Source organism: Manacus candei, unplaced genomic scaffold, assembly GCF_025592945.1.
Source record: "Manacus candei isolate 608988 ecotype Guabito, Panama unplaced genomic scaffold, ASM2559294v1 h1tg000026l, whole genome shotgun sequence".
NCBI lineage: Eukaryota > Metazoa > Chordata > Aves > Passeriformes > Pipridae > Manacus > Manacus candei.
Window position 1 is genome coordinate 5,167,511 of NW_026138074.1, and position 25,895 is coordinate 5,193,405.

At 37.4% G+C, this 25,895-nt stretch overlaps 1 protein-coding gene across 1 annotated transcript in view; it reads left to right on the forward strand.

The window, feature by feature from the left end:
* OSBPL10 (oxysterol binding protein like 10) overlaps positions 1-25,895 on the forward strand; it is a 110,644-nt gene that overhangs the window by 52,047 nt on the left and 32,702 nt on the right. The window contains exons 5-6 of the mRNA XM_051788987.1: positions 8,430-8,640; positions 17,667-17,821. Coding sequence (XP_051644947.1) covers positions 8,430-8,640; positions 17,667-17,821 — 366 coding nt within the window. The remainder of the gene's footprint in view (positions 1-8,429; positions 8,641-17,666; positions 17,822-25,895) is intronic.

Sequence of the window (25,895 nt, forward strand, 5' to 3'; positions counted from 1 at the left end):
GGAAAGGGAAGGAGCACTGGAACTGTCCATCAGAAATTTGCATAAATACTGTATGGGATTTTGGACTTCCCTGAGTGGTTGTATGTGTGTTTATGTATTCCCAGCTGGAATGGAATAATAATAAAAATTTAAAAAGGTTCAGAGTTACATTTTCTAGCACCAAGTGTTCTGAGAGGAACCTCCTCATCTTTGAAGCTACTCATGTTGAAATGTGTAATTTATGTTCAACATGGCCTTTTCTCTTCTGAAGACTAATTTCACTCAAAGTCCAAACCCCACCTTATATCAATAGTATGCTATAGCATGGTAAACTAATAGAATTTTCTTGTGATTGCTAATGTTGACTTAATGGCTAGCAGCAACCTTTTAAGTGCTCTTCAGAATGCTTGAAATTCACAAATGTGCCTTAATTGCTGGTAATCAAAATATGTTTTCCAGCTCTGTGCTGTAGCTGTTAACTTCAGCAAAGTGATCCTTCTGAACTGTGTAAGAAAAACTGCTACTCAGAAGAGCCCATAGAATAACATCTGCTTATGAGTAATGTTTAATCGCTAAAAATAATGACTTAGCAAGGTAATTTTTATGGTAAAATTGCATAAGAGTAATTTCCCAGAAGGTGCTTTTTATAAACTGTGCTCTCAGTGCTGCATTCTGTGGTTTAAAATAGAAGAGTGTACTTCCTGCTTGGCTAGATGGCAGCCAGTGGTCATTGAAGATTTACTTGAACTTGCAGACTCCTTCCTCCTTCTCTGATTTTTGGTTCTTGATCACTGAAAGCAGGGGGGTTCTGGAGTACTGTGGTGGGGGAATGACCTTGGGAGCAACTGTCTCCTTTTTTCCTCTCCTCTCCGAGCCTCTCCTCTCCAAACCCCACCCCTCCCCTCCCCTCCGTGATTTTTTTCTGAAGATCCCGACGCTCTGTTCCCCTTGAGTTGTCTTTGATAGTAAATGGTAGATCTCAATAGGTGACTATTAGTAGTATGTGGTTAATATAGCAGGTAGATTATAAAATACTTAAGAAAAAGGATCATGATGGGGGAACCCAGCACTTAGTAGTTGTGTTTTTGTACAAACTGGTTGCAAATGTCATGTGTTACCTTAGATGTGTGGAATATTTGCAGGGAGCTCTAACACGACAGGCAAAAAAACCCCCCTGTAATGTCTCCTCCAATATGCCCTGATTCCCAGACACCTCCTCCCTTAAGTGGCAAAGTGACCAATGGTAGCTGGATACTGATAATTTTGCAGAAGAATAGCCCACTCACTCTGATTTGTGGGGAAAATCAGTGCTCGTTGAAACAATTTGTCTGAATCATGTTCTTTCACTTGTGTATTTTTTATGGCAGACAGCTCTTACTAAAAAATATTTCCCTTCTCACCTAAAGACTTGTGGAGTAGCTCCATGAAACTCTTAAGAGAGCTGACACTATTAGAATTGTAGTACTTTGGTTTGTTTGTAAATCTTCCTCTTCTACAGGGAAAAGAACATGAAGTTTATGTTTGTTCGGGAGGGAAAAAGCAGGGATTCTAAGAATAACTAGCAGATTTTGAGAGTATGAAGGAAAAGCCTTCCCCCTCCCCCTATTTTTTTCCCCCCATTTATAAAACATGAAGGCATTCAAGAGAAGCTGAATATCTCAGAGTATTGATTACGATTAAAAACATCCTTTGGTTTAGAAAATCCAAGATTGTCTGTCTGCTGAAATATTCTCTGGCAAAATTTGACCTTTTGGCCTAGTCTGTCTGTGTGGACCCAAGGTCTTTTCCTCACCCCTGTCCCCGGTTGTCTTTGTCATTCAGTAGCTCATTTCTCAGGTGAGGAGAAAGACGGATGGAATCCCGGAAGTATGCATTTAATCTTAAGTCTGGAATTGTCATAAGAAAGTCTGGTAAGGAGTCGTTGTGAAGTAGCAAAGGGAACCTTCTGATTTGTTTTGACCCAAAGCAGGTGAGCTGTTTTGTGGAGATCGCTGGAGGCATTCTCAGGGATCCTGCCAGAACTGCTTAGATCCTCTTTACTAACTGGCATATGTGTTGCAAGGGCTGTGAAGTTCTCTCTGGTGTCTCTATTTCCCGATGTAAGAAGCAGAGTTCCACAGAAACACACAGAGAACACTCAAGTTGTCCTTGGGAGTGTTTCGCCTACAAATAAAGTGTCTGCATAAAGTCCTGTAGAACGTTGACAATCAGAGATGTCATACACTCTTTGGTATTTAAGGATAGATCTTCTAAGTCTATCCTGTCTTTCATTCTTCTGAGCAGAGAGATGCTTTTGTAAAACAGGTAGTTAGGTCAGCTTTTTTTCTCACTGAGCTTCTGCCTCTTTTAAAGGATTGAAGGAAAGGAGGAGCTTCCTCTCATATACCTGAGTTGCAACAAACTAAAATTTCTTTGAAAGATAGATTCATTTTCTTGCTCTGCTACTGCAAGGAATGTTTAAGGCTTCCAGAACCCTCAACAAAAAACAACCTGTCTCCTCTTTTTCCTCCCTCCTTTACAAGTCTAGCAACCTTAGGGACTAAAGTAATAGTACTCAGACCTAGAAAATACAAAGCCTGATTATTGTAGCTGTGCAACTAATAGCAAGGGAGCTTGGAGGTGTGATTAATAAACTACTGGATAGTAGGCTAGTGAGCAAGAACCTGTAGTTCATCAAATGAATAATGAATGTTGTCTTCACAAAATAGAATGATAGTATGTTGTAAGGATATGCAGCAAGTGTCCAAGTTACAGAATTTGAAGATATAAAATAGGAATTGAATGTGTAAAGTCTGGAGCATAGGATCATGTTTAGTCTATGAATAAATTAACTAGCCAATTTTAAAAGTTCATTACAGGATTAGGTAAATAACAGTTGGTCCCTGAAGAGTAAATCGTGTGGTGAGGTCCCCGAAGGTGCTGATGGTGACCAGTGGAACAGCAGCAGTGTCAGTGGAAGCAGCATATTGCAAAGAGTAGCTAAGAACAGGAAATGAGCTGGTCTGCCTCCTCTGCTCCTTGTTTTCCTGGTTATCTTAGACTTGGCTTTTAGACTCCGTCCTAATGACATTTGATCTTTGTTCTGTAAGGCTTTCCTTGCAAGGAACCACCCTACTGAGTGAGTGGTGAGAAGGCTGAGCACAGAAAGCCAAAACAAAACCCCAAAGGAAATAATGTTTTCTTAGCTGAGACAATAAAGATATGTAGCAGCTGACTTTTCAGTTTTTCCCGTAACAGAGATTATGTGGATTCCTGGTTAGGAAAAAGAGAACAAAATAACGGATGGGGGTTGGGGGGAGCTTGTTTTCATCCTCCTTTGAGGAAAGAAATTGAATTATAAAAGTAGAGGCAAGAACTGAAAAGAAAAAGTGTGCCCTGGTGATTAGCTTCCATCCTGATTGTTAGAGGTATAGTTCTGTTTGTTCTGTCATTTTTTGTGTCTCTGTCTGTAAATTACATGCCAAGTGAAAATTAACTTGCTCCTTTGAAGCTTCATTGATAGGATGTATGTGTCTAAGCCTTAATAACTATTATATAACAAGTCATTCCAATTTTACTGTTCATTGTTTACTTAGTTAAGATAATTGAGGTCAAGCTGACTGCTACCCTGAGGTGACAATAATGGAGAATTTTGTGCTTATTCTCTGCAGTGGGAAAGAGGAGTAATCAAGAAAGGACAGCTGATATGGATGTCATTATCTAGTTCCGTCTTTCCAGATATGAAAACATCTCACTCGGTGTTCTAGGATCCTTTCTTAAAATATTTTTTCTCATTAGCATAGTAATGTTCACAAAAGCTACTGCGGGTCTTCATCCAGATTGAAGCTTCGTGGGTAGAATTCTCTCGTTTGCAGCTCAAGGAGGTCTTTTTGGTCCAGAGATCAGGTATCATTGTAAGGGAAGTGTACAGATATGTTGCTTGTGAAAATTAAGCGTCTTTGTAGTTATCTGTTCTTATACACAAGACAATTTTAGAGCTGAAATGCAAAATTGTCTTGGTAAGAGACTTTTGTTAGATATTGCAAAACTTCCAGCAGCAATCTCTGTATTTAGCTCTTTCACTTCAGTTACATATTAAGTTGTAATTTTACCTTCCTAGCTTGCATGCTATGGATGGAATTTCGTTAAAAGATCTGTTATGTGACTTTACAGAGGAAAAGAGAGAAGTCCATAAATCCTTGTCAGAAGATTTCTTTCATCAAGTAGTAAGATGCACATAGCAAGTGACCTTGAGTAGTCTGAGAATCCTTTTCAGAAGTTAGGTCAAGGCAAAAGTTCACTTGATCTGCAGTGATTATGCCTAACTAAAACCAAAATGCATTAAATAGGAACCCCCCCTACATTTCTACAGCATTTGTAGAAGTTACCTTAATTTGTCAGACTTGTCAGGTGAGGTATATTTTTTGAGCTTGTGATTAACAGTATTTACAGTAGTCTTTTTGCGTGCATGGTTATGCTCTTTCCTTTTTCAGAATAAATGGTTGAAAGTGGAAAATATTAATGGAAATGGTGTGGAAATTGTGAACTTGGGCCTAATTGGTAGCTAATGTGTCCAGTTAGTGACTGGTGTGATTGCTTTAGTGACATTGGAGTTCCAGGTATTGGTATCTTGCATTTTGATAAATTCTTGGTAGTAGATGTGTGTGCGTACATGTGTACATATATATATATCTCTATCTATTTTACTTCTATATATACTGGTCGTCAGTTCTTACTTTTGATATTTACAATATGACAGTTTGTGATGTTGATGAAATACAGGTCAAGATTGCAGGAGGAGTCCTCGCTCAGGGTCAGAACTGATGACTGTATTAGGTTCACATTGGCAACCCAATGTATTGGGTTTACAATGGCTTAGAAGGTTTTTTATTTTTTGTGTGTAGACTTTCTTCTCTTCTGTCCTTCATCTGCTTTTGCTTTTAAGAAAAACAGTGTTTTATATTAAATAAAAGAAAAAAACCCAAACTCTTGTGGTATATACATGTTTAACAATGAGAGCCAAGGTCCTCATACATATCACTTGTGACTTACTCTAGGGTAGTTTGAAAAGCTGGTCTCACCTCCTGTCCTTTCAGTGTTTTGTGAAATGTTTTTCTTCTGGTACTATTGCCTAAAAAGCAAAAAACTAGTATTTCCAGAAAGTGTGTGTGTGTACGTGTGTGTATGAGAGAGAGAGAGACTGTGTTTTCATATTACACTTCATTAAAAAAAACCCCAAACAAAGCAACCAACTAACCAAATCCTGCCAGAAAAGCACGAAGCAGCAAATTGGCTCCTTCCCAGCTTTTGAAAGCGGTAAACTTCTCACAAGAACAGCTTGCCTTAGTTGTAAGGAAGGGATGCATGTTGCTTTTCTATTACTATTTAAATTTCTAAAAGATTTTCCCACGCAACTGTTTATTTTTATAGATGCTCTATTTTTCATATAAGCATTTTCTATTGTGTTTGTTTTCCCATGTTTTAAATAATTGTTTTCAACTTGCATGCAGTCAGTAATGGAAAGGATTTAGAAGTAAAAATCACTGCATTAAATCTTTCAGAGGAATTGCCTAGAGATAAGTCATCAGACAATGTGCTGCTTGTGATGGTGTGCAGAGATTACCACGGTAGTGAAAAAGAGTTAACTGATGGAGTGGAATGTCTCCTTGATAAATGATTTCTAGCACATCACAGAGGAGCTTGATGATACAGAATTTGTGTGGGTTTTCAGCGCTAAAAAAACATTTTCCTTTTTCTCCGGAGTGTTTTGGATTTTTTTGTACACATGAGTAGGCATATCTTAATACTGGCTATAAAAGGATTCAATATGTGGGATCAGTACTAAAATTCAAACTAAATTAAAATTGAAATTGCTCGTGTGGACATCAGATAGTGGCTGAGGCAGTCTGAAAAATCTTCATGTTTTATGTTCTAAAAGAAGGGTAGGATTATCTGAATTATTTAAATCATTACATAGAAAGACAGGATTAGTGACACTGCTTATTTTCTTGGCCAGCTGCACATGACAAAGGGAAGAGTGTCTGTTTGCTCTTGGAGTTAATATGGCTGATATCATTCTTCCTTTGCTTTGGGGAACTTGAAGTCATTGTCTTGGGAGATGCCCCTGAGGCAGCTGTGGATTGGGTAGGTTTATAGATGGCATAAAGCTGGTGTTTGCTTTAGATTGTTGTGATGCACTGTGTTAATTGGGTGAAATCCTGTAGGATCAATAATTCTTGAAAAATGTTCTGATTATCATAATACACACCTGGCCTGGACAAACAGACTTAGGGCTGTTAGTCCTGGAGTCTGGATAACAAGAGCATTTAAAATAAAATCATGTCAAGAGCAGTTGTATGCTCTTACATCCAGATGTGGCTATTCAGTTTTCTTCCTTTGCAGTTTCTATTTATTTCTGTTGTAAGATGGGAGGAAAAATCTTGAATAGAGAGCTTATTATATTTAATAATTGGGAATCTCAGAAACAAATTGAAGCTCTAAATCAAAAATGACATTCAGGTTTTGTAAGATGATTTTATTGAAATTTCTCCTAATCTAGGAAAAATATGGCTGATAAAAGCCTGTAAAGTTTTGGGCTAGGTGATAACGGCAAACAGTCAGTTAATTTTCCAAATGTTTCGTAAGGTCTCTAAGCAGTGTATCTTATTCTCCTGTTTTATCTGCAGAAGAATATAGGTGTCCATTATTAAGGGGAAGGGGACAATTGAAATATTTGAAGTTTTAGAAGTTTTATTTTTGATTTTATTTCCTGTGCAAACAAATCTTGGAAATATAGGCTGTTTCTCACAAAAAAAAAAAAAAAAAGGAAAGTAGGGAAACTAGTCCCTTAGAAATGAAAATAGAACATTGTTGCTGTGAAGCATGAAAATGTCAGGTTTTCAATGTCACACTTCTGCAGGGTGGGAAAAAGAGAGAAGCAGTTTCCCATACAATTATATTGTTTAATCTTACAGGGAGATGGTCATCTTTTTTTCTGCTAGTTGTTCCTTCAATTTACCTCCTTGTTCTCTTTTCCTGAGGGAGGAATATTTGCATGAGTGTGTGTCTGTGGTGCTTTTGGTTTTGTTTTGTCTTTGAAGCAACCCCCTTTCCATGCTGTGGAGCTCAGGGTACACTGTGTGTGACTTCTGAAAACAGAGCACTGCCTGGGATTCTAGTGGTTCCCTAAAGCTGCATATCGAGGGCATCTGTGTCACCTTCTGACTGATCTTGTTTTCAGTCAAAGGGAATTGAAATTGTCTGTGGCTTCTACTGAAGCTTGGGCCTCTGTTTTAAATGTTGATTGTTAAAATGTCATTGTAACCTATAGCAAGGCATTTGGCTAAATTTCCTTATGAACTGCAACAACAGCTTTTCATGTAATTCTACTCTTTTTTTACAAGAATGGTTATTTGCATCTCTGAGTTCAGTTTCCTTTCTAGCTTTTCAGTGCACTCCACATATACTTATTAAATCAGTCTATTGATGACAGAGTAGGGATGCTACAGGAAGCACACTATACTTTGAAAATATAAAAATGATAATAAAAAGAGCATGAAGTTCGTAATACATTTTTACAGTATAGTAGTGTGGACAAATGGAGCTTGAATCTTTGTTTATTGAGATGTCTTCAGATATATATTTTTGAAAGTTTTGGATACCTCAAGTATAAACTTGTAAGTTTTTGCAGTAAGTTTTTTGCAAGGTAAGTGTAAGAAGCTTGTCATGTGCATTTATAATTTCCTACAAGCTGTAAAAATGGAGAGAGAAATTTTGAATATCTCCTTTTTATTTTGGCTTTAGGATTTTGAAAACTCGCCAATTTCCTTAAAGAGCAGCCTGCTCAAATAATGCTTTTATCTGCTATATAAGCACCAGTTTCATCTGGATGGTCCCAATGTAGAAACAGGTTAACTTTCTTCCTCTGATATTCTTATCTGATATTAAATAAGTACTCTAAGTTGCATCCTATGTAATGTCTGTAAACTTACAAATTACCTATTTTGTAAAAACAGTTCCTTACTGATGCTTGAGAAATGAATAATGTGCGTTCTTAAACTGTGATTAGATATTTCATGTAGGAAAGAGGGAGGAGAGACACTGTAACTTCCTTGGGTGTCTCAGATCGCATACAAAGGCAAGAAAATCTAAGCCTAAATTAATAATGGAGAAGGAAGTAGAATTTTCACACTTTTCCTTACGAAGACTTTCAGAAAGTATGAGTGAGTCACTATTAAACCTACTGTGAACCTACTATTTTAAGAGACGATTTTCTCTAACGTAGTCTCGACATTTTTACAGGCCTTTGGTAGTCTCAAGCCCATCGTTGTTGTGGGTAAGTATGTTTGGATCAGAACATTAACATTCATTTGTGGTAGTTCTTCACATTTAGTCACTATTTCAATCCATAAGAGTTCAGCAGCTACACGGTGGTGTTTCCTATGACAGCAGATGTTTTTGGACCTTTACAGATCATGAGCCAAGTTGAAGGACAACAGAAGAACCTTGTACAAGCCATTGAAGCTCTCCCAAGTTCTGGGCCCCTTTCTGCCTTGGATCAGGACTTGCTACTTTTAAAAGCTACCTCTGCTGCCACCCTGAGCTGCCTTGGAGAATGCCTGAGTCTATTACAGCAAAGCATGCATCAAGTGGGCCATCATCATAATAGAACACTGTCATCAGGTGAGCACAAGTTCTCTTGGGTATTATTTTATATGACTTGAGGTTTTATATTATGATTCTGAAGCAGGCAAAATTACCCATTCCTCAGGGAGGCAAGTTGAGGTGAGCAGCTTGTGAGCTGCTACAGCGTCAAGCATCATAACTCTTTGCTTAAAAAAAAAGATGCAAAATGTATTAAAATCAGAAGAGAGGAGGAAAAGAGATTGTCCTATGTCTTCTTAGAGGAATCAGGTCCTGAAGAGAGCAGCACAAAAAATAAGCTGGCATCAAGAAGAGGTAGATTAACCAATATTCTTAATGGCAGTGTGGAACTGTCTTGGTTGTTTTGCTTCCCCTAGTTTGCCCCCCCACCTTTTTTTTTCTTGATTGAAATCTCAGTACAGATTTGTTTGATAAAAATACGTGTAATATTATGCAGTGCTATAGTGAAAATAGTTTTTTTAGTTTTCTACGTGGAAGGATGCTGCTGAGGTGGATTTATTTCAGTCTGTGGTTTTCTTTAAATCGGCAAAGAGTTTTCCATGCTGCTATTTAAAAACAACAAACCTGTGGCAAATTTTTATGAGCCTGACATGTCAGTGTGATTCTGCATTGAGCTTTGCAGGCATGAACCTCTCAGACTCCACGTAGCTCGATTTTTTTCAGTCCACCCAGTTCTACATCTGTCTGTAATATTGGAAGGTGGACCTTTATATTGGAAGTTTAGCTTTCTGAAATGATAGTTAGTGTTTTCCCATGCATAATCTGCACTGCCGGGTCCTAAGAATAGGATTAGATGTTGATGTAAGAAAAGCAGCAGCAGCAGAACTCTGGATATGGGGTGGCTTTTTGTGTTTTTTTCATGTGCTCCCACAGCAAATTTTGATCTGGCCTTACTTGCAGTAGGTTTACTACAGGGCAGGGTATGTCCTCAGGGCTGCTGAGATGGCTAGGTAAGACACATTCCTCACAATTCCCATTGTGAGGAGAAGACAAATGTGAGGGTTAGCTGAGAAGTAGGCAAATGGTGTAAAAAGGGTTCTTGGAAAAAACAGTGTTTAAATTTTGGACACCTATGCTATGGTATATTGTGACTTTCTCACATCCAGATTCTGATGTTTCATAAAAGAACATAATTTAAAAAAATGTCTTATTTTCTGTATTTTGGTTTTCTTGTATAAAATGAAAAAAACCCTTGCACTTATCTAAATAGTAATGATAAAGTGCATTTAATTAAATTCTCTAATATAATTTAATTCCAGAAGAGAATGGTTTGGAACAAAGATGAAAAGCATCCTTCAAAGAAAAGTCACTTTCTGGTTTCAAAGCCCCTGAAGGTTGTTTTTCATGTCCATGTGTTCTAAGTGAACTGTCAGGAGATAGATGACTTGCTGTCCGTGTCCTTGAATCTGTGTCCAAGTAATCTGTTAAATCAGTGTCTCTGTTTTGACTTGGTAATGATTTTTGAGGATATGTGGACAGGAACAGAGAAAAGGAAATGCAGCATTAGTAGTTGCTGAAAGGGAATCCCCAGTCTTTTGGAGGAATAAAAAAAAAAGGAAAGTCACAACTCTGAAATACTTAATAAAATTTAGTGAGTGTTTTTGTTTGTTCCTCCTAAGACTGCAGACTTTCAGGAATCAAAATTCAGTAGCACAGGTTCACATCAGCATCTTTGGTGTAACTGTGAGAACCTGAATGCAAGCAGTTAATTCTTCAGTGTGTGCGTGGGCTCATTCTTTGGTATAGAAGTTAAAAAAAAAAAAAAAAAGATGGGAACTAAAAGCTGCTGAAATATTTAGTCTCTTCTCCCTGACTGAAAGTCTGTAAAACGATTTTTTTTTTTCCCTAGGCCTTGTTATGCAACACAGTTGCCTGAAAGAACCTGGCCTACAAGTCTTGATTACTGATTTTCCTACACACTTAATCTTTTCCAGGCATACTTTGATAGACTTAACGTTTCTGCTGAGTCGGTAGAGATTGAGAGTCATCAAAGCTGTGTAAACTCATACCTATTCAGACTAATGCCTTTAAGTAATCCTCTAGCAAGCTCTTAATTCTGAGAGATGATATATTTCATTTTGATTGTGTCCTCCAGGTGAATTTTTTTAATTTCATACCCAGAAGGTGCAAACAAAAGATGACCTTTACTGTCATTGTCAGGTGGAAATGACTCTTGTTAGTTTAAAAACCATATACTCCTCTGGTAGAAAGTGTCAAACACCTTTCCTGTGAGGTGTCATGGCCCTGTGCAATTTATTGCCTAATGTTTCCATCCTGGTGCTGTCTCATTATCTGCTGCACAGTGTAAAGATGCTAGTAGGGGTTGTGGGGCAGGATGCACAGAATTCTGTAGAGAGAGACCAGATAGGAATTTGATAACTTACTCTATTGCTTCTAACCTACAATTCATGAAAGCAGCCTGGTCCAGCCAGGCAGCACAGTCCTGTTCATGAGGAGTGTGAGAAATAATCAATGACGTAGCTTGGGTGATTTGAACTTACCCTTGAGTTTACTTTCCTTCAGCATCAAAAGCTCTCACTATTATGCCATAAAGAGAGAGAACTGCTTTAAAAGTTGATCTATATTTACTTTCTCTGTGTTCTCTGCACCTTTGCTCTGATTGTGTCCTTGAGGCCTTTGGCCGATTATGCAAGTTTTGCTGACTTCCCTGTGCACTGAAGGCCTTGTAACCTTACTGCTTCTAAAGCAAGGACTTAAAGTAGCTGAGGTACTGGCCTAGTACTTACAGAATGCACTTATGAAAATGATAATTAAATAGTATCTATTGCTTTAGACAGGAAAAAAGCGCATCTCCTTTCTTTGATGTAAATATTTTTATTGCTTTGTTTTCCAGTAACTTGAGTAGAAAGAAAGCAGCTTGGCATTCACTCCAGTAAAATCTTGTCCAGAATCTGCAATTGTGTAGGTCATGACTTAAAATATTTTTATAGCATCCTTTATCGTGGAATAGTTTAAGGATGACACGATTTTTCCACTTCATGTTTCTCATGAGTTGTCAGTCTTAGACCTCAAGCCTACAAGCAGACATGAAGATTAAACTGAAGTCTTTAATCTTGTTTTGAAGGCTAGTCAATACATGTTTTACTTCTGCTCTAGAGCTTCACGGAAGAGTTTTTGTGATTGTCTTTTTTTATTAAAGCTTGATTTTGGAAGTGCATCAACAAGAACAGTCAGTGAAGCAAAATCCTGTCTGTGTTTCTGCTTTTGAGTCAAAATAATGTCAAATAATTTCAAATTAATTTCTAGCTGTCACTATTAAAGGTACATGCATTGATCACTGGCTAAATTCTTTGTAATTTTTTTTTCTTTCATTGAAAAATACACTGGAGAAGTGTATTATTAGCTGGAAGTGTTGGTTACACATAGTGTGTGAGTTGAGGATGAGGAATTGCATACAAGCTTCTTTGGGTTTTGGAATTTTCGTGTTTCTGTAGGAGGGAGAAAAACATCAAGGATTTGCTTTTTTGGCCAAGAATGTCACGACTTTGGTACACGAACATTTACTGATCAGCATTAAGTCCCTTGTGACAAGCTTGAGTTCATTTGGCATGCAGACAGGTAGCAGGTGCCTTCTAAAATAAAAATGTGGAGAAGAAACTTTTGTCTTCACTTCAAATATTAAAAGCTGTATTTTTTTTTTTCCCACCTCTGTAGCCTTTGGCAGAAGAGTTATCTCCAGAGCCTGTTGGCTGCTGTGGTTAACATTCTTCCTTCCAACTGCGAACAGAGCAACCTTGAATGTTTGTTTTAATGTAGCTTTATCAGCTTATGTTGAGTTTTAAGTCTGGTTTTTTATTTTAGTGTTTTGGCAGACAGAATCTTCTCTTGCAGCGTGCACAGATCAATCCATTCTTTCAGTCTGTGCTTCACATTAGCCATTTATTTACTGAATAAATATCTCCCTGATAGGAATTCCCTCCTATATTTCTGTTTCTGCCTTGCCTACTTTTCCAAAGTATAGAATAGAATGTTTCATTTTTCTGAAGATTTTTAAAAACAAAAGCCAAACTCATCCTTACTATGGATTTTCTGAAGTTCATTTGAATGTGTAAATGCTGCTTATTTTTGCTCCAGTGGCAGCAAATGAATTGAAGGTGATTCTGGAGGGATGTGTGGGGATATACTTGAATTTTATATTCGCTATTGCTGCCTTTTTTGAGAAAATAAATGGATAGGAAAGACAATCTAGATGCTTTCAATTTGGTGACACATGACAACTAGAAATTCTCTGGCAACTGAGATGACAAGCCAGAAAAATGAGCAGAGAAGTCCTTGTTTGTGCTTAACTGTCCCTGCCCTCCAAATGCTGTGAGGAAAGAAGACAGGGAAAAACGTACTCTTTGTTACTGGTGTACTTCACTAAATTTGTCATGGTCAGTCAGTTCTCCCTTAATTGCATCACCAGACTTGCTTCTGTCAAGAATAACCAGAACAATTTGCTCTTCTATCTAAAGACTAATACATTATTCCTTACACGTTCTTCTTTCATTTGAAGATAACATTACTTTCTAGCCCCCACACAGCATTAGCAAATATAATGTTGTCTTTCTAATCTGAAAAGCAGATACACAGCTGCCACTTGCTGGTTCAGTGTGCCGTAGGGATTGAGCGGAGAGACAAAACTGTCGCATCCATCCCCAGCAGGGGAAGAAATCCAGACCTAATACTGGTCTCTCTTCAAGGCATACCACTGCATTGTTAAGGGGATATTTGTTAAAGTATAGTTACAATATAGTGTAAGAGTGTTATCAATAGACATTAGTTTGCCATTGTGCCAGCAGAAAACATGGGGTTTTTTGTAGTCTATAAATCAAGATCAGAGGACTTAAAATGAGAAGAATTTTTGTTGTAGAATTGAGGTAGGTATTAAGCATATTTCATGCATCGATTATCATGCAAGAGTGAGTTTGAAGGCACATCAGGTACCTAGAAAATCAGAACCAACAAAAGAGGATTATCAACATTGCCTAATGGAAAAATGTCCTGTAAGCCTTCTCTTTTGAGAGAATTTCCCTCCCTCCTGCTGTGTGCACCTGTAGAAGGGAAACATGTTTTTCCTGAGGGTATTTAAGCAGGATACAACCTGTTGTGCTCTCTGAAATAGGTGTTTGTGAACTACAGCATTGCTGTAGGGAAGGGATAGTAGGTTGTGTTTGGGGGCTGTACTTTGTTTATGTAGAAGCATTCTTGTGTGCCTTGGATTTGTCTGCTGCATGTTCATCACAGTGGAAATTGATGTTGAGGGTAAGAGGGAAAGAATCTAATTTTGGGGTATTTTCTATAAGAGCTTTTGTTTTGTATGTACATATCCACTGAATTTCAGAGGAATCAGACCTGGGTTTTCACTTCTGGAACTACAGAACCAACACCATGCAGGTAGAAGAGATCTGGCTGATTTTACTAGTTGTGTATTTGGTATGTCCTTTCTAATTTTACATCGTTTACTGCAGAAACAGATGTCTTGTTTTAGTTAGTGTAGTGCTTTGCATAGTCGTAAAGCAAATAGTAAAGTAGCTATGTAGCTGTGAATGCTTTTGTATCATTGTGACTGCCTTTTTGGAGAATTTGTTTAGAACTCTGAAATGTATCAAAATAGATTTGAATTTACTTTTCTATCAGCTGTCTTTGGCCATGACTCAGAACAGAGAAAAAAAGTCTAACTTAAAAAAAAAGCATGACAGCAGTTTCTTCTTATTCTAATCCAACTCTGAAGATAAACTTTCTCATAATATGTTTAGTTTTTATATGTTTTTTTTCCTTGAAGTTGTTATAAGAACAGGGAATTGAACCTGTGATAGAAATTTTTCAGTCCCATAAACTGGCAAAGATGACAACTCGGTTAGAGTGGATTTACAGATGGCAGCTTAGTCTGCAGAGAGTAAATTCCAGTAAAAGAATTTGATTTGATATGGCATAGACAACAACTGCCTCTACTATTTTGTGGTAAGAATAATTTGTACTGGTGTAGATGAGAACATTTTGGATGTACTGAAAAACAGGAAGAAAAAAAAAGGCTGAGAAACTGTATTGAAAAGTTTTGGAAAACTGATAATGTGAGTGAAGTGGGAGCCACGTTGATATGGCCTTTCACTTTCTACATAGAGATTGTTTTCTAGTCTTAGTTGATTTTAAGATTATTTCTGATGAGTTCTCTCATCATACATTGATTTTGCCTGAAAAGTGGGCTGCTATAGTAGGTATATGGCAGCTCCCGTGGGATGATATGAGAATGCTGACATCTTGGAGTAAGATTTGTAGATTAAAGATCATCAAAGGTTCCTTGATGGGCCTCTGAAACCAGGCATGAATTTTATCAACTTGTTCAGAGAGATGACTTTTTGTTTATTTAGATTTCTGTGGTCTATGACTAATACCTTTTACTGCATATTTCTCTTCTGCAGTGTAGTCATGTTCCAGGCAGACAGTTTAACAAAACAATTTCTCTGATATGCAGAGGTGTTGAGGGAACACTTGTTTTATTATCCTTTGGACTTTAACTCCTGGCATCCTATTGGCTAGGTCATAATGCGTTTTTAAGATCTGCTTAACAATTGATTAGTCTGACAAGATTTCTTGTTTTGTGAGGGCAGCATTGCCCTTGGGACAGGAAGAAAAACATCCTTGCCTAGTTTTAACAGTTTCTGTGTATCTAAGATACTCTAAAATGTGCAGAGAAAGATGAAGGAATTGGTCTTTTTACAATGTGTTTGTACTGAAGAGGAAAACTAGTATAGTGTCTTTAAAAACATGTAAGTGATGATGAAGTAAATGTTCACACTTAAAAATTTTCTCCAAAGCAAGGTAGTTATTCAAATGGGAGCTTTTTATTGTGCTTATTTACATAAATTAGGTTAAAAAAAAAATTTAAAAGCAACTGTTTACAGTGAACGCCAGATACATTGTATATGCAAAGGGAAAATGGATAACCTAAGGAAATGATCAGATTTTCAAAGATTGGCATAAAGAGAAGTCAGTTCAATTGCTTTTAGTGTTTCTCTAATATGAGAATAGCAGCAGTAGTCCAATATTCAGCTGTTTGACAGGGAGAAACAGAAAAATTGATCGAGATCTGTTACTACAAAGTTATGAAGAGTGAGAAGCGTAGGCACGCTCCATAAAACTGTGGCTATTCAAAAGTGAAAAAAATTTATTTTAATTTGCTTTTTTCCCTCTTTGAAATCTGTACTAATTAATGTGAAACAGAGTAAAAAATTTTTAATCGTTTTCAGATAGGTGAATTTCTTCCAAGAAACCAACATTTTTATTTTAACTTCTCCAGTTGACTTTTACTGTTAATGCTGATGGAAAGCTTCCTTCCTCCCGTGCAGTGAGAGCCCGTTTTGAATCTGCCAAAACAACCTTCAAATTATCCTCTCAATCATAGCTTGTTTTGAGGGATCTGGGTTTATCCTTTGTTCCTAGCAGCAAACTACTCAAGACCTTAGAAGCAATGACTTCTGAGAATACTATGACTACTGTGGTCTTCATTCCTTGCTGTGTATACCAACATCAAGTATTGATTTAACTTCTGCCTTTGGGATGGGGGCAGGTGTTAACTTCCTCATGTGTAGACCAATAAGTAGAGCCAATCCAAGAAAATGACCTTTTGTTTTGATACCGTCATTTTCTCTCACATGGTTAATGTCTCCCGACAGCAGAGCCACAGAGATGTTCTTCTTTTGGCAAGGGGAAATTTTTGTAATTGTATGAAATATACATTTAAAAAAAAGAAAAAAAGATGGATTTTTTTCCCCTGTTGATTAATTAGATCTTTGAAAATCATTTTATACTTAACTATTTGCTTATGCTTTCTTCATGCTTTCCTCAGCAAAAGATGGTGCCACAAAAGCATGCTAAGCAAGTAGAGCTGAAGTTTTGTCATGTCATCATAACTTAGTGCCATTTTAGATGAGAGGAGTGTTCTGTAAATGTTTTATCTTTAGAATTTGCTAAGAGTTCAGCTATAGGATTCGTGTCCCGTTTTTTAATAATGGAAGTGTTAATGTAATACTACACAGCATTGCCTCACCAGATCAAACCATTTACTTTAATTAGGAGGCAATCTCTGGTAACCCTGGTGATATGGAGAAGAAAATTGCATGTTCTTTAATGTACTTAGCGTTGCTTTGCGTCATCTTGAAAACTTGTCAGTGATGAGAGGAGATCCTCCCTGTGGCACTAATTGTATATTCCTATACAAATTATGGTAATGACTGAAGAGCTGTGTTTTTTTTTTTTTTTGGTCCATATCTCTGCATTTTATAACAGCGTGTAATTAATAGCTGAAATTTAAGTCCTGTGCTGAGGGCTACTGATTTGACTGTTGATCCTGTGTTTTAGAGCAGTAAGGGAGGAACAACTGCACAGTTGCCTTAGCTGATCCTCCTTTCTTTCATGGCATCCTTAAATACAGATCCATCCAGGAAATCAAGTGCCCCCCGAAATAAGGGTCGTTCTGATGTCAAGTTCTGTTTGATTCATATTTAATGTGTATCTTTCCAGTGAGATCTCTTCGTCTTGGGACCACTGAAGCACTTTAATACTTAATCTAGAAAAAGCTTTTAATAGTAGAGACAGAACTAAAATACAGCTGCTAGGCTTAAAACTCTGATTTCAGGCAGAAAAAAATGGAGGGTTTACTTGGATAACTTCATACCTATGACAATAGTGGGTAGAGAATACTTGCTTAATTACCAAGGCTTGCAAGGTAGAATTATACATAAGGGTTACTCCTCCTGGTGGGAGGAGTAACATTAATTGACTTAAAAAAAAATCACACTTAAGTTGGCCTATAAGATGCTCACTTTGGTTATTTAGAGTGTTTCTTGCTTCCAAATGCAGGGGTATTATTTGAGAAATTCCTTAAGCTAGTTCAGTAAGTACACGATTTTTTGTTACTAAAGTAAAACTGTGCCTGGAAGCAGAGAAGAGATAACAGTTCATTTAGATTAGTAGAATGATTATGTGAATGGAAGAAATCTGTAATCTGTCTCTTGTAAGCTGACACCTATTTTCTGCTTCAGAAGGTATCCTGGGATGGCCTGGGCCCAAGTCACACTCCCAAGAGCAACTGAAAAATGGTGCCCTCAGCTCTTTATCATCTGCTAGTGCCAGCATTACATGGGCAATAGTACCATCTGCATCCCAGGACGGACAGGCACTACAACCAAATACAGAGGTAAGCATGCTTGGTCTCTGTGGGTCATTAGTTAGGTGGAAACCATGTATAATGGTGGATACTTTTATCATGAATTATTATACTTTTGTCTTTGTAGTATCCTCTTTGTTTGAAATTAATTGTGAAAATGAGAAGTTTCATGCAAAAGTGCACTCTAAAAACTTGAAATATGCTATTTGACGACATTACTCTGTGCTTTTGCTTCTCTGAGGTACTTAGGTCAGTGAACTTTGACAAGTGCACAGCCTCTTTCCTGGTTGTAAAAGCAATCAACAAACTGTCAGGATGCATTTCTTTCTACTGGTGACAAAAAAAGCTGTTTGCTTTTCATCCTACTTTGAGATAGACAGGAGGCACTAGGGCCACGACATTTGCTTGCTACTTGTTCTTCCATGTTGCTCTTGGGCATCTCTTGAGTATATAGATTCTTTGAGTTGAAAAGCTGTATTATTTTCTGATACCTTTTCCTATTAAGTGATTATAGGCAGAACTTGCCCACATCATCCTGCACCAGCCAGTTGATTTGTGCTTTTGTGGCGTTTACTTGGTAAAGGGCAGTTCTGAAGCTTCGACCCTTTGAGGAGACTCACAGCTGCATATCAGACATCTCATGCACTGAAAATCTCTCACCATGACACATTTCTTCAGCTTCGGTTACCAGTGCTACCCACCAGGAAAACACTTCACTCTGAGACCCTACAGATTATAGGGAACCTGGAGCACATGAGACCTGGAGAACTGTGAAAAAGTTTTTGAAAGAGCTGAGGAAACCCTTTTCTACTACTGAATGCCCTTGGCAATTGGAGTGGCTTAAGTTAAATTATATGACCTTTAATAAAATCTGTAATGGCTGAGAGCATCAATAAAGCTGTTTTTCCAGTTCCTTTGTAGTATTGTGAGTTGAATATAGCTCAAAAAAATTCAAGGATAAACTAGATTTGTCTTTTTTTACTATTACATGTTACCGTGGTCCTCTTCCTTAGAAAGTAATTTCAAATTCTGTTACTCCTACTGTTTGTTAATCATAATGTGTAAATTACCTGTGATTGATTTTAATTAGGAAGTTGTCTAATTTCTTTTTCAGATAAGCCAACTGTAGTTCTTATAGTGTGTTTTTAAGACAAGGGCTATTTAAGAGTATTGTTTTGGGAGTTACTGAACCATTGAAATTTGTTTCTTTTTTTTTTTTTTTTGGTCAAAAATGAGATGTAGGGGCATGGGCTTTGCAGCAAGAACATAAAGAGGAGCAGCTGATGTAACTTGTGTCAAGATATCACTTTTACAGTTGCATTTATGACTTGTTTTAAATTACCATTGTTTTTTAAAGTCCAGTCTCCTCCCCTTCACTTGCTGATAAAAGACACTGAGTTGTGTGTGTGGTTTGGGTACTGCTTTGCTTGTGGAACTCATGATTTACTGAGAAAGGGAGTACCCTTGAAGAGATTGATAAGCAAGGAAGTGTAGCACACTGTAGTACAGAATCCTCAGTGCTTTGTGAACAATCTTCTTGAAATCAGCAGCCTGTATTTAGAAGCTTTGGGACACAAGAAGCAACTGAACTCAGGCATGTAGTTTTTGTTATATAGAACTACAATTTATTAAGCAGAAATTTGGTTTAGCCTGAAGAAAGTGGCCTACATTGGGATTCATTCCTGGAAGCTCTTTCCAGATCTGCATCTTCCCTTACACTGAGTCTCTGTGTGTGTGATGATGTCCGAGTTTGATACTGTTGGCTCAGAATTTGAAGTGCTTTTTTAAATGATACATTTTTCAGTTTTGATCATTTTTATCAAGATACCAGTGCCCTGTTGGAAGGCTGAAGCACAAAAGCAGTATTATGGAAGATGGGAACAGTTGCATCTAACACCAATTGGAACTTTTGTGTTTTTATACTCACGTTCAGATCAAGCAAGTTGTCATGCCCTCTTAAAGAGGCTACACCTCAGATCCTTTTCTGGGAGAGGACGTGAAGTTTTCCTAGAGTGCTGTAGGTTTTGCCCAGCTGTCTGAGCTGAACAGGTAGCTGGAGCTTCTTGTTGCTGTGATTAGAGAAAAGAGAGTCAGAGAACAGGTTTTCAAGAGGAGAAATTTTTTTGAGAAACTTAACTGTTACCCTGCTAAGGATGCTGCCTGAGCCAGGTAGTCACCCAGCAGATGATGTCTGATATCCCCAAAGTTGTCAAAGGTATTTGACTTGACACACTCTAGCAATTCTGTGTGCATGATTTAATCATGTTTTTAAATATATTGTGGCCTGTTGTGTATCCTGGCACTGAGTAGCTAGTTAATTTTCAAAGGTATAAAAGCACTGACTATGCTTATTTTGTAGTCCCAATACTTTGTTGTAAGTAACAGTGGTGACATCAGCAGAGAATGAGAAAATGCTTCTAGATGTTCTTGGTTGACATTTTTTTGACATTGAAGGCTCCTATTTCTTTTTTATCTGGTAGCATTTTTAAATGTAGGAGAAGAAAGGAATACATTCAAATGAAGCTTATTTCTCTTAATGACTTCCTTTAAAAAAACCCAACCAACTAGGCACTAGATAATCCTATTTCTTGTAGAAGCTGGTGGTGTATTAATGGGGCTCAACCTTCAAAATGTACCTGCCGAAACAAATGAGCCTTGCTTTTACAGAAGTTATGAGAAGAGAGTGCTAGTTCCTGTATCAGTGCTATTAAAATATCTTCTTTGAGTGGACCTAGATTTTTATTTTAAAAAATCTGTACTTTTTGTGATATAACCTCTTAGTCAGAAGCTATACCCCAAAGGAATGGGAAAGTGCCTTTTGGCGAACTCTCTGTGCAATATAGTAGATGTACAGACTAAAAAAATTGTGAACTGACCTACAGTCTGAAATAGAAAAGGCCATTAAATGTTACCCTTGAGGAGCAATAGGCTTGGCTGTTTACATTAGGGAATGTTATTTATAAGTAAAAGATAATTTTAGTTATGTGGATCAGCAGTGATTTTAAAAAGAAAACAGAGATGTTTCGTTGGGGCAAAGTTGGGGGGTTGTGGGTGACTGCTGAGGAATCTCTCCTGCATAGCCAGCTGCCAGAGGCAGCAGTTTCCTGGCAGCATGACCAAATGGCTGTGTGGTTGGTGGTAACTGTGCCAGTTCTCAGCACAACATTCAGACACTTTGCAGCTGTGTGTTAAGCGGCATTGTTAACAAACCCATGACTTGTTTTCTGCCATGGTTTTTGTATGTTTATGAAGAAGTGTAGATCTTTGCAATTCTTCTCTGAAATAAGAAGGTTCATCTAATGCAACTTTCTTTGAATACTCAAGCATTCTTGAGAGATGTGGTGAGTTCTGGAGTTGAGTTTTGGTGCTGTAGGTAACTAAAGTAAAACCTTACCTTCTGGTCTGTCGCACTGTTAAAGTTTCAGGAATGCAGAATTTCTTCCCTGGTGACATAAGATAGCAGCTAAAGGCTATTCTCTTTACATAATATGTTGGTGTTTACTTGCTTTGTTTATTTAGGTTGTTTCTTGCTTCCAAATGCAGGGATGTCATTAGAGATATTGCTTAAACTAGATTAGAAAATAAAAGATTTTGTGGCAGAAATTATTTTCTTATGTGTTCCTTGCCTACTTTACCATGTACTTTCTTGATGTTGCTGCTTCATTTTCCCAGATCAATTTTCTTTTAGGGCTGTGATATAGGACAGCATGAGGTTTAAGGCTGTTATCCTCACTGAAAGAAATAACCCTGACAGTGAATAACCAGATCAAGCACTTTTGTCTTTTATTTTCCATACTTTTTAAAAAATTTTTTATAAGCCTTCTGAGTTTTAGTTCCTTTTTTTTTTTTTTTGTCTCTCCACCTGAAAGAGCAGGTGAAAGGAAGCAGGGATAAGGGCTGAGTTGAACAGAACCATTCTCCATCTGATGTGAATCAATATAAGATGCTTCTGGACATCCTGTAGTGAACCACTTCACATTTTATGGTATAAACTCTAATCATAATTTCAAGGTATTTTTTAGGATTTTCCCTTAAAGCAGAGCAGGACAAATCTACTGTGGAATATGTCAGAGTACACTCTTCAGAGCTGTGATGTGAACTTGGTCTGTGTCTGGTCTGCCATAAACGACACCCTGCTTCCTTCATTTAAGGGTTAATACTTTTGAAATTCCTTTCAAGAAATGCTGAAATGGATTAGTTTGAATCTCATAGTAAATTCAGTTGTAATAAACTCAGTGCCAAAGTAGAATAAAGGTGTAAATCACTTCCCTGTGTGAGCTACTGTTCCAGTTCAACTAATTACCGTTTTAGGTGTCAGAATTCCCACTCTGAGCTGACAAAATATAGCTTCAGGCCAAATGCTTCCCCTGACAGCTAAATATAAATGGGTAACGGGCTGTTCTTATGTGGGGTCTGAAAGGGAAGGAATCGTTTTCTTTGTATCTAACAGTTTAGTTAAGAATTATTTTAAAAAATAGTGCTGTAGCTACATCTGCGATATAGCTCTTTTCATGTGATTTTTATGCCTTAAAATGCCATGCCAGCTGATTCTTGCCGTCCTGTGGATCTGTGGTATCTGTGTAGTCTCTCTGCTTTCCAAACTTTCCCTTGCTTGTGTGCCTGAGCAGCTGTATGCATGCTCTGTATCAAAGTGTCTTTTTAATAGGATTGAAGTTTTAGCTCTGTAGGAGCCTTTAGCTCTGATTATCTAACTGCTAAACCAGGTTTTAATTGTGATAGTGATTGCAAGGGCAGTCAAGTCCAGGTTATTAAAGATATTTTGGTGCCCTAGATGGTCTGAACCTTGGTGTTTTCAACGGTAAGAGGGAACTGTGCTATTTAAAGGAGGTGCTGAACTGTTGTTAATGTTAAAAGTTTGTGGGTTTGTTCCATTTTTTCAGGTGATACTTTCTTTCAAGCTGTTATGTGTATTTTATCTGTAAGTTAGTATATATCCTAATATGAGTTCAGACTTTTGGACTTCATAGCTGTTACAGAATGTGTTAGAGATGGTAAAAAAATGATTTTAAAAATGCTCCTGTAATTTTAGAAACTAAGCTAGATAAAAGAAATTATTTCTAATTCAGTATTTATTTATTTAATGCTCTATTTATTTCTGTCTTGCCCATTTGTTCCTAGTGTTTCCTAGTTCCTTTTTGTACTTGCCATAAATCTGCGTAATTGATGCTGTGAGATGAGCTTAGCCCTGAACATACAGTGCTAGCCACAAATGCAGTATTGCAAAGAGAACAGATCAGGATGGGAAAGTAACATTTGCAGTATTACAGAGAGTCCTTTTTCACTGTTTAGTACGGACATTACAGGATTTCTGCATGTGTGCTCTGGTTTTTGTCTTCTGCATGATTAAGTGGTTTTTGGGCCGAAGAGCACAGTGAATGGCCTGTAATGACTTAGATAGCTAAATTAATCTCTAGGCAGAGATGGTACCAGTTAATCCATTCACTACGCACACCATCTAAAAAATGAAATCTGAGGTAATCAACTGAAGGTATATTTAAGGATAATCAAGGGAACGTATATTTAAGGATTAAATGTACAATTACACTAAAAGTAGAATTAAATGACCCTAAGCCTGCTACAGCAGCCCTGACAATGACTAAGATAATCTAGCTAATGTTGATTTTATTTTTTTTGCTAGCTTTCTAGAATAGCTAGTGTCAGCAAACAATCCTCTAGTAAAACTGTTTATGCAAATAATAAATGAAAATTTGCCTCCAGCCAAAGCCACTGCATATTGTTGAGTCACTCCCACCTCCAAAATGCATGTTTTCCAGCTGCTATCTATATAATTGAGAGTAATATTCTATGTAAAATAAAAATATGAAGCTTTAATATAAAATTGCATCTAATTTGAATAAACATGAGGCTCAGATTCATGTGGCATTCCATAATTACTAGTGAAAGTCAGTGAAAACTAATCATTGGAATATAAAGAACTTGGGAACCCTTGCAGTAAGGCTTAAAAATTAAGTTAAAATGGATCAGTTGCTTACTCTGTTCATTATAAAACCTCTGCCCCCTGCAAAAGGAATCTGAAGCCAGGGTTAATTTTATTTCAGGATTGTGGCACATTGTTATGTGCCAGTTGATTTGCCTTGTGCTCTTAGTTTTATTTCTTAATATATTTTTCTATGTGTGAGTTTGGCAATTCTGCCCATTAGTAAGCTTACCCATCTCATTAAGACTGTCAGTAAGTTGGGCTGAAACTCTTCTACAGCGAGTGTTTATCTCAGGTTGGCATTGCTTTATCTTTCTTAGTGAAGCATCATCCAAGCTGGCTTCAGCTGTTCCATCTGGTCTTGCTAGAAAAAAAATATGGTTTTCAGCTTGTGTTGATGTATTCTAGGGATTTTCATATTTGAAAAACTGGAAGTGTGGAGACAGCTGGGATAAAAGGATTTAGTTATAGAACTTTGTTTCAGAGTTAGGAGTTGGAAGGAGAAGATGAAAGAGGCAAGACTCTTCTACATTGTAGTGTAGGGAGTCTGCACAGTTGTCTTCACAGTCTGAGATGGACCAAGCAATTCATCAGACTGAAAATGGTTCTTAGAAGCTTTTCAAGCAGAGTTCCACTGGCCTTGAGGTTAGCTGTATAAAAGATGACAATCTTCTAAGTTCAATTTGTTTCATATATACATTAAATCTTCTCTTGGTATGATTTGTAATGATCTGATTTTCTTTGGGAAGACTTGAGCCTGCTTTTTTTTAATTTTGTTGTGTTGCAGCAATGTGTATCGTGGATGAGACAAGAAATTACAGAAAGAGTCAGGATAGTTTAATAAATGTGTTGTCTTTAGGAAAGATTGTTAATAGTGCTTGTATTAACATGTCTTTACCATTCCTGTCCTCTTATAAATATGTTGACATGTGATATTGCATACAAGAAATAGCACTGTGAGAGCTGGATTTACATATAGATTAGTATTGCAAGACAAGACGATTGTAAAGGTTAAATTTGTAGTTGTCCATCTTTTTGTGCCCTCTTTGCATATGTGAATGGTATATTATTGACTAATGTGGCAGTAGTTTTCTGCCATAAATTTGCTTAGCTGGCATACAAAGCAACATGAAAGAGAATTACAGCTGGCTGAATGCCTTCAGCTTTGTTACTTCCTAACTTTTCAGTTACTGGGCTTTGCAAGCAAAATCATAATGGAATCACAGAATACTCTGGGTTGGAAGGGACCTCTGGAGGTCCTGCATCTCGACACTGTGCCCAAAGCAGAGCTAATCAGGTCAGCTTGCTCAGGATCATGTTCAGTCAAATCTTGAACACCTCCAACAGTGGAGGTCCTGCAAACTCCCCCATTAGTCCCCTCACAAACCTGCAGCTCAGTGCAGTCTTTTGTCTTTGGCTCCCCAGAAGTTATAAGCATGTGACTTTCAGACCTCTTGTAGTCTCTGAAGTACTTCCTGACCAGTGACTGGAACCTGTCCTGCTACACCGTGTGGTTTGTAAGCTTGTACATTCCGAGTAACTTATTTTGGATAGTGTCAGATGCTGTATTTATAGCCATCTTGCTTCTAAAAAATTTGATTCTCAAAATAAAACTGAATATCTTTCAGGAAATTTTTCTTTACTAGTAACTGTAGTGCATTAGGAATAGGTTTTGTTAAAATTGTTTATGATGTGATACTAAGTATCTTACAGTGGTGATTTATGCTAGTCTGCAAGATTTTTTTGCTTCAATTTAGGACAAGTCCGTGGGGCTTTTCTCTTTGCACTTTTTTTTATATTCTCATGTTAGTGTTCCTTTCTGATGATAAAATATATCTATTCCTCGTTCTTACTGAATTTATGCAATACTGCAGAGTCCTCTTGTGTTTTAGAATTCAGATTAAACAGTGCTGTATTTCAGTAGCCCTCATTTTATGAAAGGTGCTCACAGGATGTGTGGACTAGTACTTGGTACCTAATCTTTTCCTGTGGAGTCTGTGCTTGGGAATTAGCTGCTTTTCAGCCTATTTTCAGAACTGACTATGTTAGGTTTACGAAAATTGATTTTTGGCAAGAGGAATTGTTTTATGAAGAAGAGATGGACATGTAGGGAAAAAGTTGTCCAACAAACATTATTTGGTGCAT